At 47.8% G+C, this 14,978-nt stretch overlaps 1 protein-coding gene across 3 annotated transcripts in view; it reads left to right on the forward strand.

Annotated features, from left to right (window-relative positions):
* Nucleotides 1-13,724: 13,724 nt before the first annotated feature.
* COG2 (component of oligomeric golgi complex 2) overlaps nt 13,725-14,978 on the forward strand; it is a 46,413-nt gene continuing 45,159 nt past the window's right edge. The window contains exon 1 of one of the 3 annotated variants that reach the window (XM_053910188.1): nt 13,725-14,146. In XM_053910188.1, the coding sequence (XP_053766163.1) occupies nt 14,075-14,146 (72 nt within the window). In that variant the 5' untranslated portion in view covers nt 13,725-14,074. The remainder of the gene's footprint in view (nt 14,147-14,978) is intronic. The other 2 variants (XM_019419050.2, XM_019419049.2) reach the window with 2 other exon arrangements.

Consider the following 14,978-nt stretch of genomic DNA (forward strand, 5'->3'; position numbering starts at 1 on the left):
TTAATAAAATACATGATGAAAAAATATTTTAAAGACGCGTGAGTGACGACTCAATGTGCAGTCTTATAGGCTATCAGCATAAAGTGAGGTCACATAGCCATTAAATCTAAATTCAAGCAGCTTAAACTTCTCAGCCACTTCCCTAGAAGGAATTCGAGGGTCAAAGTTTGCTGGAGCTGTTTGCTGGCACCTCCACTTTGCTGTGACAGAGTTTTGTACAAGTGATTATAGGATCGCAGAGAAGAGCTGCATAAATCTGATTTAGGGGAAGAGGCTGAAAAAAATGTCAGGGCAGACTAGTGACCAAGTCTTTTATTTTCTGTTTTCTGCTGCTTTGACAATCTGGGGACTTGCTCACCCCGGAAGGACTGCCCCTCCCAGGGTTGGTCAATTCCCGGACAGAGTCAACAACTCACCTGGGGTGGGGGGTGCTTTTTAAACGCAAAGCAATGAATCCAGAGTCTGATCCCTAACTGCCTCTCCTATGGAGCTCGCACATTCAGGGACCAGATCATACCAGAGCCAGGTAGCAGCAGGGACAGCCCCTATGCCCCAGCACCTGCTGAAAGTATTCAAACCAGCTGGTCCTAACCTGCTGCCCCTGCTTCCCCCATTCTACCTCCAAAAACCACAATAAAGGCTCTATCCCCAGCCCCATCTTGACAGACGCTGCTGCTGTCCTGTGTCCTGTCCCATCCCTCCCTAGTGACTTGGCATGCTCCCTCCGTATGGGGTCTGTTAGCAACCAAGGGTCTTTTCAATGAAAGTTATCTCCTGATCTGTTGGCCTTACTATCCCTAAATAATAAAAAATCCATAAATCAAAACCGACTTCCTGGAGGAGGTGATGTATGAGGAGAGTACTGAAGAATGTCAGGGAGTATTTTTTTTTTAAGATTTTAATGTCTATTTTTGAGAGAAAGAGAGAGAGAGGAGAGGGAGCAGGCGAGGGACAGAGAGAGAAGGAGACACAGAATCTGAAACAGGCTCTAGGCTCTGAGCTGTCAGCATAGAGCCCTACGTGGGGCTCAAACCCACGACCCATGAGATCACAACCTGAACTGAAGTCGGAATGCTCAACTGACTGAGTCACCCAGGCACGCCATGGAAGGATTATATTTGTAAAACAAGCCGGCAAAAAGTGTTTTAGGTACAGGGAACAGTAGGAGTGACCTCCTGGAGGTAAGAGATAGCCAAAGGCATCCAAGAACTCACAGCAGTTCACTGTGGTTAGAATACGGAACCCAAGGGGCACCTGGGTGGCTCAGCCGGTTAAGCGTCCGACTTCGGCTCAGGTCATGATCTCACGGATCGTGAGTTCGAGCCCCGCTTCGGGCTCTGTGCTGACAGCTCGGAGCCTGGATGGAGCCTGCTTTGGATTCCGTGTCTCCCTCTCTCTCTGCTCCTCCCCCGCTCACATTCTGTCTCTCAAAAATAAACACTAAAAAAAAAGAACATGGAACATGAGGGAGGAGTGGATAAAGTGAAGTTGGAGAGATCGTTAGGCACCAGATCTGTAAGGTCGTTATGTGCCATGTTTGGAAAGCAGTGGAAGCTAGTGGCCATTATGTTGCATCTGACTACTGTGCTTTCTCACCTTCCTTTTTCTGGGGACAGCATTGCATTGACCCTGGGTAATTTCTTCCATGCTTTACGGGGTCTGGGGACCACACACATAAACACACACAGTGGTGGGTCCACCTGACTCAAAGAGGGACCAATCAGAATCTCCCTCGGATTGATATGTAAATGGAAGGAAGGAGAGGTTATCTTTTTAGTGACCTTACCGGCCTTGCTGGTGGGGATTCAGGACTTGGCAACAGCCATCCTCCCTAACACTCGAAGAGACTCTGACCAAAGAAGAAAGCAGCCACGTGAAGACAAGTAAACATGAGACATGGATAGAAAGAACATGTGTTCTGCTGATTTCCAGTCCCTAGTTCTTGACTCTGAAATTCCAACTCTTCAGCTCTTTTGATTTGATGAACCACAGTATCCTTCCCTATGCGAACCTGGAAATCCCTTTGTTTGGTTTGGTTTGTTTGTTTGTTTTTCCCTTTCGGTCCATCCACTTCGCTTTGGATTGCTGTCACTTGCCATCAAAGAGTCTTGCAAAAGTCCTACACTAGGGAAACTTGGACAGCCTTAAGAGGTACTATTTTCAATAGGAGATGGACATAATGAGATGTGTGTTTTAGAGTGATCATTTTGGAAGAAGTGTAGAGGATAGATTGGTGTGGGGAGGGAAGGAAGAAAGGCGTATGGCTGGAGATGGGAAGACAGCTTGGAAGGCTAGTTACGGTAGTTCTGGCAGGGTGCGGGGAATGCCGGAAGCAGAAGGGAAGAAGGGGCAGTGGAAAGATTAAACACACACAGGGTGGGAAGATTAATGCGATTTTGTGAAATCCGAAATTGTTAGGCTTTTAACACACTTACTTTGGGATCTAATATTTAAACTTTTTTAAATTTTCTCTGGTGGCGATGACACCATAATCTTTTCCGTGATTAAGAACTCTGATATCTTGGGGCGCCTGGGTGGCTCAGTCGGTTGAGTGTCTGACTTCGGCTCAGGTCACGATCTCGCGGTTCGTGAGTTCGAGCCCCGCGTCGGGCTCTGTGTTGACAGCTAGGAGCCTGGAGCCTGTTTCGGATTCTGTGTGTGTGTGTGTGTGTGTGTGTGTGTGTGTGTCTGTATCTCTCTGCCCCTCCCTGTTCGTGCTCTGCCTCTCTCTCTGTCAAAAATAAACAACAAAACATAAAAAAAAAAAAAAAAAAACAAACAAACTCTGAAATCTTGATCTGCCCTGGTCTGTAGACTGTCAACTGGGGCTTGAGTGAAATGGAAAGTGACTGAAGGGTTTTACCCTGGTGAGTGGAAGGTGGTGATGGGATTATTTTTGAATTTTGTTTAAGTTTATTTATTTATTTTGAGAGAGAGAAAGAAAGAGAGAGAGAGAGAAAAAGAGAGACACAGGGCTCGATCCCAGGAACCATGAGATCATGACCTGAGCCGAAATCAAGAGTCACATGCTCAACTGACTGAGCCACCCAGGTGCCCTCCTTTTACATTTTTAACGGTTTTCTTTTTTTAATTTATTGTTGAGACAGAGGGAGACAGAGCATGAATGGGGGAGGGTCAGAGAGAGAGGGAGACAAAGAATCTGAAACAGGCTCCAGGCTCCAAGCTCCGAGCTCCGAGCTCTGAGCTGTCAGCACAGAGCCCGACACGGGGCTCAAACTCACAGACTGCGAGATGGTGACCTGAGCCGAAGTCGGACGCTTAACTGACTGAGCCACCCAGGCGCCCCTCCTTTTGCATTTTTAGAAGTTCACTTTGGCTGCTGTGTAGAGAACAGATGAGGCCTGCTTTGGATTCTGTGTTTCCCTGTGTCTCTGCCCCTGCTCGTGCTCTGTCTCTCTCTCTCAAAAATAAATAAACACTAAAAAAGAAAAGAGAGAGAGAGAGAAGAATAGTTAACAATAGAAAAAATAAATTTGCTGCCCCCATGGAGCTTCCATTTTAGCGGCTGAGTCGGAAAATAAGCAAATAAACACACACACATATGAGATGTTGACAAGGACTAGGAAGAAAAGTAAAGCTGGGTAAGGGGACACGGAGGCTGGGGGCTTAAGGGAGCAGATTTGTATTTATTTTTTATTGGTATTTTATGGAGGAGTGTGTCAGAGAAGACTCTCGTTTGAGCAAAGACCTGGAGGAAATTGAGGAACGAGCAATTGTGCCATCTGGACAAGAACATTCCAAACAAAGCAAACAGTAGACACAAGGTAGGAGCACATCCAGTGCGTTTAAAGAATGGAACAGAGACCAATAATGCTGGACAAAGAAAAAGAGCAAGAGGGCAAGTGGTAAGAGGCAGGTAAGGGAGGCAGTGGGGTCGTGTTCAGTCTCAAAGGCTCTGAGAAGGATTTGTCTTTAACTTTGTGCCAGATGAGAAGCTGTTGGATGGCTTTGAAGAGGCTTGACTTGACTTAGATTAGAAAAGAATTATGCAGGCTACTGTGTGCACAATAGACTTGTGGGGTGGGGAGCAAGGGTGGAGGCAGGGAAACCAGTTAGGAGGTTATTTGCATTAACGTAGATGGAGATTTCATGACCTCTGTACTGTTGACATTTTGGGCCACATAGATTTTTTTGTCGTGGGGGCTATTCTGTGCACCGCGGGATGTTTCTTTAGCAGGACTCCTGGCCTCTGACCACTAGATGCCAGCAGCACCCTTTCCCCCAGTTGTGACAACTAATATGGTCTCCAAGATTGTCAAAGTCCCCTCGGTGGACAAAACCCTCCTGGTCGAGGGCCACCGATCTAGGTGAGTAGAGTGGTGGAGGGACCGGAGTGGTAGATGTGAGAATGGGGAGAAGTGGTGAGATTCTGGGTGTATTTTGAAGGGCAAACTCGCAGGATTTGTAGATAAATTAAGTGCAGAGTGTATGGAAAGGGTGTAAGAATTGGGATGATTCTACGATTCTTTGGCCCAAGGCACTGGAACAGCCAAGGTGCCATTTGCTGAGATGGGAAAGACTACAGGAGAGGCAGGTTTGATGGGAAACAGGGGTGGTTGGCTTGGGAAATATTACATTTGAGATAGCGGTTGAACCCAAACAGGAATGCCAAGCAGGCAGCTGAGTACACGCGTTCGGAGTCCAGGGATGAGGTCCAGGCTGGAGACACAAACACGAGCATCATTAGGATAGAGGTGATATTTCAGGACGTGAGAAGGAGTGGGCTTATCTACGCAGTGAGTACGGACAGAGGTGTGTTCAACAGCCCCGTGGTGTCTGTCCCTTTGTGTTACGTCCTTTGAGTGTGGACGGGACCTAGGACTTGCTCTTAACCTAGTAGAACTTGGCAAGGTAAGAGGTTATCACTCTTATGATTACATCACATTAAATCAGGCTCTGGTTTCGCACTATAGTAGGAGGATCTCCTGCTGGCCTTGAAGGAGCAAAGAGCCATGTTTCAAGCCACCTATGGCAGGGAACTGCAGGTGGCCCCTGGGAGCTGAGGATAATGTCTGGTTCACAGCCGGAATCTCCTCCCGACCTCCCACCAAACCGTACAGATGCGAGGAAGTGAGTTCTGCCAACAGCCTGAGTGAGTTTGGAAGCGGATTCTTCCCCAGGTGAGCCCGTCGGTGAGAACAGCCTGGTTGACAGCCTCACTTCTGCTTGGAGTGAGAGCTTGAGGGGAGGACCCCATAAGGCTGTGCCTGGACTCCTGATGACAAATGATGAGATAATAAACTGGGTTGTTTAAAGCTACTAAACTTGCTCTTATTTGTTATGAAGTAACCATTAAAAACAAGGCAACAGGCCCAAAATGGCGTCGCTTACGCTAAGCCCATGTCACCAAACTGAGACTTAATTACAGCATGGGCTCCCCCCTCTCAAACGAGTCAATCAGGAGCCACCAGATCATCTGCATGATAGACCCCTGCCATCCCCTGAAGGAAAGTCACCTGGCCGTAACCAACCTGTTTTTTTGTTGTTGTTGTTGTTGTTGTTTTTGTTTTTGCCTGGTGTCACTTCTTTTTTTTTTTTTTTTTTCAACGTTTTTAATTTATTTTTGGGACAGAGAGAGACAGAGCATGAACGGGGGAGGGGCAGAGAGAGAGGGAGACACAGAATCGGAAACAGGCTCCAGGCTCCGAGCCATCAGCCCAGAGCCTGACGCGGGGCTCGAACTCACGGACCGCGAGATCGTGACCTGGCTGAAGTCGGACGCTTAACCGACTTCGCCACCCAGGCGCCCCGCCTGGTGTCACTTCTATGCTCCTCCTGCCCTGTGCCGAACAATCCTTTCATTTTATACAGCTCCTCAGAGCTCCTTTTGATCTGTTAGATGGGATGCTTCCCATTTCATGAATCATTAAAGAAAGCCAGTAAGTTCTTTAAAACTTACTCAGTTGAATTTTGGTTTTTAACGCAACAGGAAACTCAGACCGAAGGTCTGGGTCCTGGAGCCCACCGACGTTTAAAGGTCAGGAAGTTCAGGAGAACCCAGCCAAGTCGACAGAAAGCAGCCATCAGTGACAAGGGTGGAAAACGAAGGAAGAGTCAGAATCTAGATGAATAAAGTGTAACATTCCAAGCAAAGTGAAAGGACTTGTGCGTCATTTAGGACGGACGGGTTGAGTCATTTGAGATCTGGGAATTAATCATCGGATTCGGCCAGGTGGTAGTTCCTAACGGTCTTGTGATGCACCTGTACAGGTGTAGTCGCGGGACCAGAGCCTGTCTGCAGTATCTGAAGTGCAAAAAAAAATTTCAGGTTTTGGATTCAAATGGGAGCTGTGGATATGAAGAGCAGTGATCAAGTCTGACTTCACTTTTGGGGGTAAAATCAGCAGGTTTTGTTGATGGATTAGATACGAGATAAGGGAAAGGAAGGAGTCATCTCAGGGGCTGAGGCTTTAGCCACTAGGTAGATGGGGATGCCATTTACTAATATGAGGAGACTGGGAGATGAGCTGGTTGAGGAGAAAGCAGGTTAGAAATCATGTTGAGGGACGCCTGGGTGGCTCAGTCGGTTAAGCTTCCAACTTTGGCTCAGGTCATGATCTCGCGGTCCATGAATTTGAGCCCCGCATTGGGCTCTGTGCTGACAGCTCGGAGCCTGGAGCCTGCTTCGGATTCTGTGTCTCCCTCTCTCTCTGACCCATCCCCGCTCACGCTCTGTCTCTGTCTCTCAAAAATAAATAAAAATGTTAAAAAATTTAAAAAAAGAAATCGTGTTGAAAATATGACTCTCATGGGGCACCTAGGTGGCTCAGTAGGTTGAGTATCTGACTCCTCAATTTGGCTCAGGTCATGATCCTGTGGATTTCGAGATCGAACACTGAGTCAGGCTTTGTGTTGTTAGCATGGAACCTGCTTGGGATTCTCTCTCTCCCTCTGTCCCTCTGCCCCTCCCCCCGCGCATGCTTGCTCTCTTTCCTTCTGTCTCTCAAAATAAATAAATAAACTTAAAACAATACGACTTCTGTTACGTATTCATATGGAGAAATGCTGTAGGCAGTTGGACATGTGAGTCTGGGCTCCAAGGGCAGGTCAGGATTGGAGACACTAACTTCAGAGCCTTCAGTCTGTACAAAGTACTGAAATCAATAATGCCAGATGGAATCATCTAGAGCAGTGATTCTCAAACGGGGGTTGGGAGGCCGGGGGTTTTGCTCCCAGGGCAGATTGAACAATAGCTGGGGACACTTTTGGTGTTTTGAACATTGTTTTTAATGTTTTATTTATTTATTTATTTATTTATTTATTTATTTATCTATCTATCTATCTATTTATTTATGAGAGAGAGAGAGAGAGAGTGAGAGAGAGAGCACAGGTGCGGGAAGGGGCAGAGAGCAAGGGAGGCACAGAATCTGAAGCAGGCTCCAGGCTCCGAGCTGTCAGCCGAGAGCCTGATGCAGCGGGGCTCGAACTCACGAGTCGTGAGATCATGACATGAGCCGGAGTCAGATGTTTACCAACTGAAACACCCAGGCACCCCACGCCTCGAACATTTTTAAGCTGGCGTCTGAAATTTGTAATTAGAGACTTTGCATCACAAGCTCATGTATAGTTTATTAACTAGACATCGACAATATTTCAAAAAGTAACATAGGAAAGGACTGACTTCACTGGAATAACATGTTCCTGATACCATTTCATTTTTTGAAAAGAAGAACAAGCTAGTTTTCTATTATTTTACTTACCGAACCACACTGGAATGGAAAGAAATCATTACAATGCTTACTTGTGTTTTGTTTTCCTATCATGTCCCTAAAGGATATATATAGTTTAATTTAAATATAAAGGCATCCGTGTCACGAACCTGAACTGATTGTCCTTCTGATTTTGGAGCATGTCAACATCAGCCCAAATACCTTCTCTCCAATGCTAACCTTCAACCTTAATAAGGAGAGGAAGCACTAAATGCGGAGCCCCAAGATTACTCACTGAAGGGCATTACTTAAAACAAAGGCGGTGTTTCAACTTTGGTATCAGCCCAAGTCATATACTCTAATAAGATTTGGGAGGTGTATGTTGCTGTCCCAGGGTGTGAGGGGAGTATCATGATATCAGACCCATTCTTGGACATAGAATTATATTAAAGAGGATATATGGAGTATGGATCTGGAAATGGACTCCCTTAAAATGATCTGGGCACAAGGCATTTTTTTAAGTTTATTTATTTTGAAAGAGAGAGCGCACGCACGTGTGCACAGGGGAGGGGCAGAGAGAGAGAGAGAGTCCCAAGCAGGTTCCACGCTATTAGCTCCGACATGGGGCTTGAATTCATTAACCATGAGATCACAACCTGAGCTGAAACCAAGAGTTGGACGCTTAACTGACTGAGCCACCCAGGTGCCCCTTTTCAAGGATTCTTTTTTTTTTTGTTTGTTTTATTTATTTTTGGGACAGAGAGAGACACAGCCTGAACGGGGGAGGGTCAGAGAGAGAGGGAGACACAGAATCGGAAACAGGCTCCAGGCTCCGAGCCATCAGCCCAGAGCCTGACGCGGGGCTCGAACTCACGGACCGCGAGATCGTGACCTGGCTGAAGTCGGACGCTTAACCGACTGCGCCACCCAGGCGCCCCTCTTTTCAAGGATTCTTTAGAGAGTTTTCAAGTATCTTTGGGGACACGGTACCCTAATTAGGCGCCCACAGGTATAGACAAATATTTTACAAGTTATACTGTGAATGAAGTGGGGAAAGAAATAAAGAGGTTGCTGTAGGAAGATGTAAGGTCAAAGGAAGTCCATTTTGTTTTGTTTTGTTTTGAAGACAGAAGGTCAATTGTATGCTGATGGCAACAATCCATTGGAAAGGAGACCTTGATGTCCCTGGCAATGCCGAGGGAAGAATCCCAAGCACAAGAAAGGGCACCCAGCTGGGTAGGTTAGAGCTGGGGCACGTCCTCCCCTTTAATAGTCTCTCACTGCTCTTCTCGATAACCCTGAGCTACCTTCAGCTAACATTGTCTTTGTTTCTTGTACATTTCTCCAATTGCAATGTAAATTCCATAGTGACGGGGACTTTTCTGTAGTGTTCCCCACAGATTTGCAAACACTCAGGGCAGTGAGGAGCGCATAGCAGGTACTTACTAAATATTTGTGGAATAAATGCTTAGAAATGAACAAAAATGGATACAGATGCAGGTATAGGTTTGATTTGATGGTGACAAGAGGAATTCCTCCATAATTCGTTTTTATTTCCTTGAAGTGTGACAGTAGGCATGAGCTTAGAGTGAGGAGACATTGTTCAGAAGAGGTGGGGGGGGGGTTGTTGAGGCAAGTCTTGAAGATGGTCATCCATTAGAGGGGTAGCAAACCCCCTGGAGAGACAAGGGAGTTTGTAGTCAGTGTTGAATACCCATCGCAGGTTTGTGGTCAAGTGTTTCAAAGTACAACAGGTTGGCTCAGTTCTATGATTGATTCCTGGCTTTCTGGTACATGCAGTTGGCATTGGCGGAGGCCATTTGTAAAGAAACAAAATGAAGGAGAAGCAAGCCTTTCCGAAAAGATGATGTATCATCGTTTGGATGATCTTTGCAACATGCCGAGTTTTGAGGCACCGGTGGGATATGAAAGTGAAACAGTATAAGGAGGTGGTCAGTTACATGGGTCTGGTGAGGAGGAGAGAAGCCGATGGTGGTTAAGCAATTAGAGAGGTATTAGCTCGTGAACGGGAGCTGAAACCAAGGGCACAGTTGATCTCACTACAGGAGAGGGGAGCTGGGAAGAGAAAGGTTAACCGAACCCTGAGGAACACTGATGGGAAAGAGTCCTATACATTTGTCATGCATGACAGTGTCTACACAGATTCTGGCCTCAGGGCCAATGCCTGGTCTTGAACTTCATCCATTCTTTCCCTTGGGTATAGGACTGGGGCACAGAAGGTGATTCTAAAATTCACTCTGATTTGATTTGTCTGCACTTTCATTTACTAGAATCCTACCATAGTTTATTAATTGAAATGCTGCTTGTATATAATTTCCTTTTTTTAAATACGTATTTCTTTTTTTTTATTTTTTTTAATGTTTACTCATTTTTGAGAGACAGAGAGACAGAACACGAGGGGCAGAGAGAGAGGGAGACACAGAATCCGAAGTAGGCGCCAGGCTCTGAGCTGTCAGCACAGAGCCCGACGCGGGGCTCGAACTCACAAACGGTGAGATCATGACGTGAACCAAAGTCAGACACTTAACCGACTGAGCCACCCAGACGCCCCAGTAATTTTCTCAAAAAGATAAAATAATGACCTTTATGCAAACATAAGATGAACGCTTGTAAGGATTTTACTTAATTCATTAATTAACAAGGGAACCACTAAGATGTTACCACCACAATTACGTACGATTTACAGAGTTGCAAAATAGCTCAAACACAAGAAAGGCACAGAATATCCCACAGAATCAGACAGCCCAGAAGGGTACGTGAGACAACACCTAACTTCCCTCTGAAAACACTACAATCTTTCAGGTTCATTTCATAGTCTTTCATGATTTTCCCCATAATGCTTTTAAAAAGTTATCGCTATCATTTCTATTCTTTGAATAAGACTGATAAAATGTTAGTCTGTTATAAAATTCACATGGGAGAATATTCCGGTACTGTCATACCCCATTTGGGTACTCACTGATTGGGGGGAAGAGGCAGAATTTGGGATCCCTTAAGATTAATCTGTTTTCTAGTTGGAATGGGAAATATTTAAGAATCAAACCAAATGACCTCCAATCCACTCTGGAACGAAAGAGGGTATAATTCAAATACAGAAGATGTTGAAATGGTCTTCTTGGCTCATTGTGAGATTTTCAAGTTGAATGGAGCCCTCTGCCACGATGTCTGTCCTCCACACCCCACCTCACGCTTGCTTTCCTGGGAATTTGGGGCTGCCAGACTATACATTCAGTTCCAGTTCAAAATGGAAACCCTCCTCGGGGCGCCTGGGTGGCTCAGTCGGTTAAGCATCCGACTTCAGCTCAGGTCACGATCTCACGGTTGGTGAGTTCGAGTCTGGCGTCGGGCTCTGGGCTGACGGCTCGGAGCCCGGAGCCTGCTTCGGATTCTGTGTCTCCCTCTCTCTGCTCCAACCCATTCTCTCTCTCTCTCTCTCTCTCTGTCAAAAATAAAAAAAAATTAACATTTTTTTTTAAAAAAATGGAAACCCTCCTCTCCTGCAGTAGTGAACAAAGACAACTCTGGTTGCCATTGGAGGATTTGGCTGCTTCAGTCCAACAGTTCAGGAAAGGATCAGAAGGGGCAGATGGATGATATTGGAGAAAACGCTCGTGTGAGTTCCCAGAGCACAATATTTCTCTTTGCGATTTTTGAGTGTTCCGCAGCAAAGCTGCCAAAAATATGAAAAGTATAAATAGAGAAGAGTGGGAAGGAGAAATGGGGACCTGTCACATTGGCAGAGAAAATAGGGAACTGAGAATTTTCCAGAGATGCAAAGTCACAGGGGGTTAACATTTACTTAGAAATGAACTCGCAGGCACAAGCTTTAGAATGAGATTAAGGCAAGAAAGACAAATTAGGGAATAGATTAAAAAAAAAAATGTCAATTTCAAGTCTCTCTCGTGAGGAAAGTACAGATCGGAGAAGACAGGAGAAACTAGGATAGACTGACTGCCGATCATGTCTTTACTGATTAGGCTACGTACCTTCTTTCTTTTTTTAATGTTTATTTATTTTTGAGAGAGAGAGACAGATTGTAAGTGGGGGAAGGGGCAGAGAGAGAGGGAGACACAGAATCGGAAGCAGGCCCCAGGCTCTGAGCTGTCAGCACAGAGCCCAATACAGGGCTCGAACTCACGAGCTGTGAGATCATGACCTGAGCCAAAGTGAGATGCTCTCCATTAGCATCTGGGGTCTTTCCTGCAGCTCCTGGCTTTGATAGGATGCATCATTACCACAGCCTATGATTCCAAGCCCACTCTGTGGGGTCTTGGCTGTTCCCTATTGACTCTTGGGAGGAGAGTAGGTAGCGGGGTCTTTATCCTTCTTTGCCACCTAACCCCTTCAGCATCCCCGACATCAGCACCCCAGGAGGCACACGTTCAGGTTCATTTCTTTACCAAAGGCCTGGCAATACTTGCAGAAGGGAATTATAATGGAGATAAGGAGCGGTTCAACTCCTGGCTCAGCTAGAGTTCCTCAGCTTTCTTTGAACTATAAACCAAGGTATTTGGGAGCCAGGAATGATGTGGTGCCTGGGATTTGCTTTAAAATATATTCCAGGAGCGCCTGGGTGGCTCAGTCGGTGAAGCGTCTGACTCTTGATCTCAGCTCACCTCACGATCTCGCGGTTCGTGAGCTCGAGCCCCACATGGGGCTCTGCACTGACGGTGCCGAATCTACTTGAGATTCTGTCTCCCTCTCTCTCTGCCCCTCCCCTGCTTGCTCTCTCTCTCAAAATAAGTAAATAAACTTAAAATATGTATTTTAGACACTCCCCCCTCCCCTTGTTCGTGGACAGGCTCGGGAAGGCTTGTGCTCTCCACCCTTTTTCTGCATGTTTGCAAAATTTCATAAGAGTAAACGAACGAAAACCAAATGATGAGGTTTTCATTCCCTATAGCCACAGAAACATAATAGGGCCACAGAGTGCACTCCTCATAATTGCTCCTCTGGCAATTTATTCTGATTTTCTGGACTGACTCCAGCTCTCATCCTCTGTCACATTCTCTGAGTATTGGCAGGAAGTATTTCCTTCGCGAAGCCTTGCCAGGCCCGATGGTAGGGAATAGATTGTTGCAGATTCCATACCCACATGTTTAAAACGTGGCCAGTTTCCTGTCTGGAGTGACTTGAACACAAGACTGTCTTTGTAAGGCATTGTCTTCCACTGTTCCACCCCCTTTTTAGGACTATTAAGGGTTAATGGCATCTCCAACAGCAGCCGAGGCCTGGTTTCTTAAAGCAAGGCTGCAGGAAGCAAAGACTTGCAGGGTGAAGAGTGTGAAGCGTGATTTGTGGTTTGAGTTGTCACAGATTCAAGGAGAAAAAAAAGAAAAATGAAGCATCATTTGACCATGGCATTCACACGAAAGGGTGGGGGGGCAGCAGTGGGAGAAAGAACAAAGGAAGAAGAAAGAAAACCTCAAAATAAATTTTGGGGATGGGTGGCGGGGAGGAGGAGAGAGAAAGTCTCAGAAACTGCGGGGAGGTGCGGCGATTGCACCAATACTGGCCACAAACACACACATTTGCCAATTCCTGGCTTAGATTAGAAAAAAATACGCATGCACTACTTGTCGGCTGTGTTTTGTCAGCAGGTAGCGACAAAATCTCGAGGTTTTAAGAACCCTGACGACCCAAAGTTGTTCTCCGAAGCTGCCCACCCTGGACCTGAGCCCGAAGTGGAGCAGGTTGCTGCCCAGAGGACCTAAGGCTGTGCCCAGCTGCCCACCTTCCTCCCGGCAGTTCCCAGGATCGGAGCCCACGGGAGGAGAAGCTACGCTCGCCTGCGACTGCCGGGGCTAAGGGCGGTGGCCCAGTCTCCCACCGAGGCCTCAGCGCCCAGGCGGCGGCGGCGGCGGCGCACGGGGACCGGAGGAGTGACATGGTGATGTGCCCAACTCTGGGAGACCGGCCTCAGAACCAAGGGGCCAGCATCCGGCCACGGCTATGCTCTCCGCGGAACAATCTCAGGGAGAAGACACCGGCTGCGAGCCGATTTTCCAGTGGAAAGGGTGGGGTGGGGAGGGAGCGCCCCTGACCCTTCCCGCCGGTCCCCTCCCGGGCTCACCCCGCCTGGCCCGGAGCTGGGCTACCCGGAGGAAGCGTGCGCGGGGCCGCAGGGCCGCCCTCCGACGCAAGGGGGCAGCACCACCCGCCGAAGCAGCGGCGGCGGTCCGCGCGCCGCTCTTGGCGGCCGCAGGCGGAGGCGGACCCGCGGCGTCCTCGCTCATTGGCCACGGCGCGGGCGCTGCCATGTTGGCGGAAGCGGTGCCTCTGTGCCGTGGAAACTGGCCGTGGCTGCGGCCGCAGCGTCCGAGCGCGCAGCCTCCTGCCTCTCCTCGCTCGAGTCTCGGCGCCGAGAGGCGGCGGCCGGCGGGATGGAGAAAAGTAGGATGAACCTGCCCAAGGGGCCGGACACGCTCTGCTTCGACAAGGACGAGTTCATGAAGGTGCGCGCCGGGGGCTCCGCTCCCTGGAGCCGGGCCGTGGGTGGTCTGCCCTCCTTTGCCCTCCGGGGCCTCTCCTCGGGCCTCTCCTGCGCGCTTCCCGGGCCGCGCCCGCCGCGGACGGGCCCTCGGCGCGGGGACCTCGCTGCGCTTCGCAGTGAGTCTCTTGGCCTCGGGTTTGGTAGGTGCAGCGTGGAGACAGCACTTCTGTGAAATCGCGCATATGGAGTGAAAAGGCCTGAAAGTTTTGAGCTAAACGTAAACGCCCCTGTTAGGACCCGACTCTGTTACCGCGCGGGGTGCGGTCAGATTGCCGGCCCCCTTGTCTGACAGCAGCTTGTTGCCAGTGCCTTGCCCCTAGAAGCTCGGTGAGCGTGTCTTGAAAACGTCTCTAAACGTACGTGCTCACCCAGGGATCGGGTCGGGTAAAAAAGGCCCTTAATCTAAAGTTTTTGCCTGACATTCGTCTACAGCTCCTGGAATGAGAGATATAAAGACTGTACTGTCCTTACTTCTGTTTCAGGGCTACAGAGCGGACCATTGTCCTTTTCTAAAGTTGCCCTATTTCTCTTCCTAAGGTGAACTTGAAACTTGTCTGCGGATAATTGTAGGACATAAACGTACTGATTAGAGATCTAAACTGAGAACGTTTTACTGACGATAAAGGTTCATCAAAGCACAGCCTTGAAAATGTCCAAGATTTGAATCAGAGCCAGGAGGAACTTTGCATACCCAGTTTGTGTATCCCTCTGGGTCTGTACTTAAACTATCAAAAAAAAAAATATGTGTACTGTTTAAGGACTGGGATTTTTGACACCACTTAGTAGCTGGCTTC

Source organism: Panthera pardus, unplaced genomic scaffold (assembly GCF_024362965.1).
Source record: "Panthera pardus isolate Hobbes unplaced genomic scaffold, ASM2436296v1 HiC_scaffold_22, whole genome shotgun sequence".
NCBI classification, from domain to species: domain Eukaryota; kingdom Metazoa; phylum Chordata; class Mammalia; order Carnivora; family Felidae; genus Panthera; species Panthera pardus.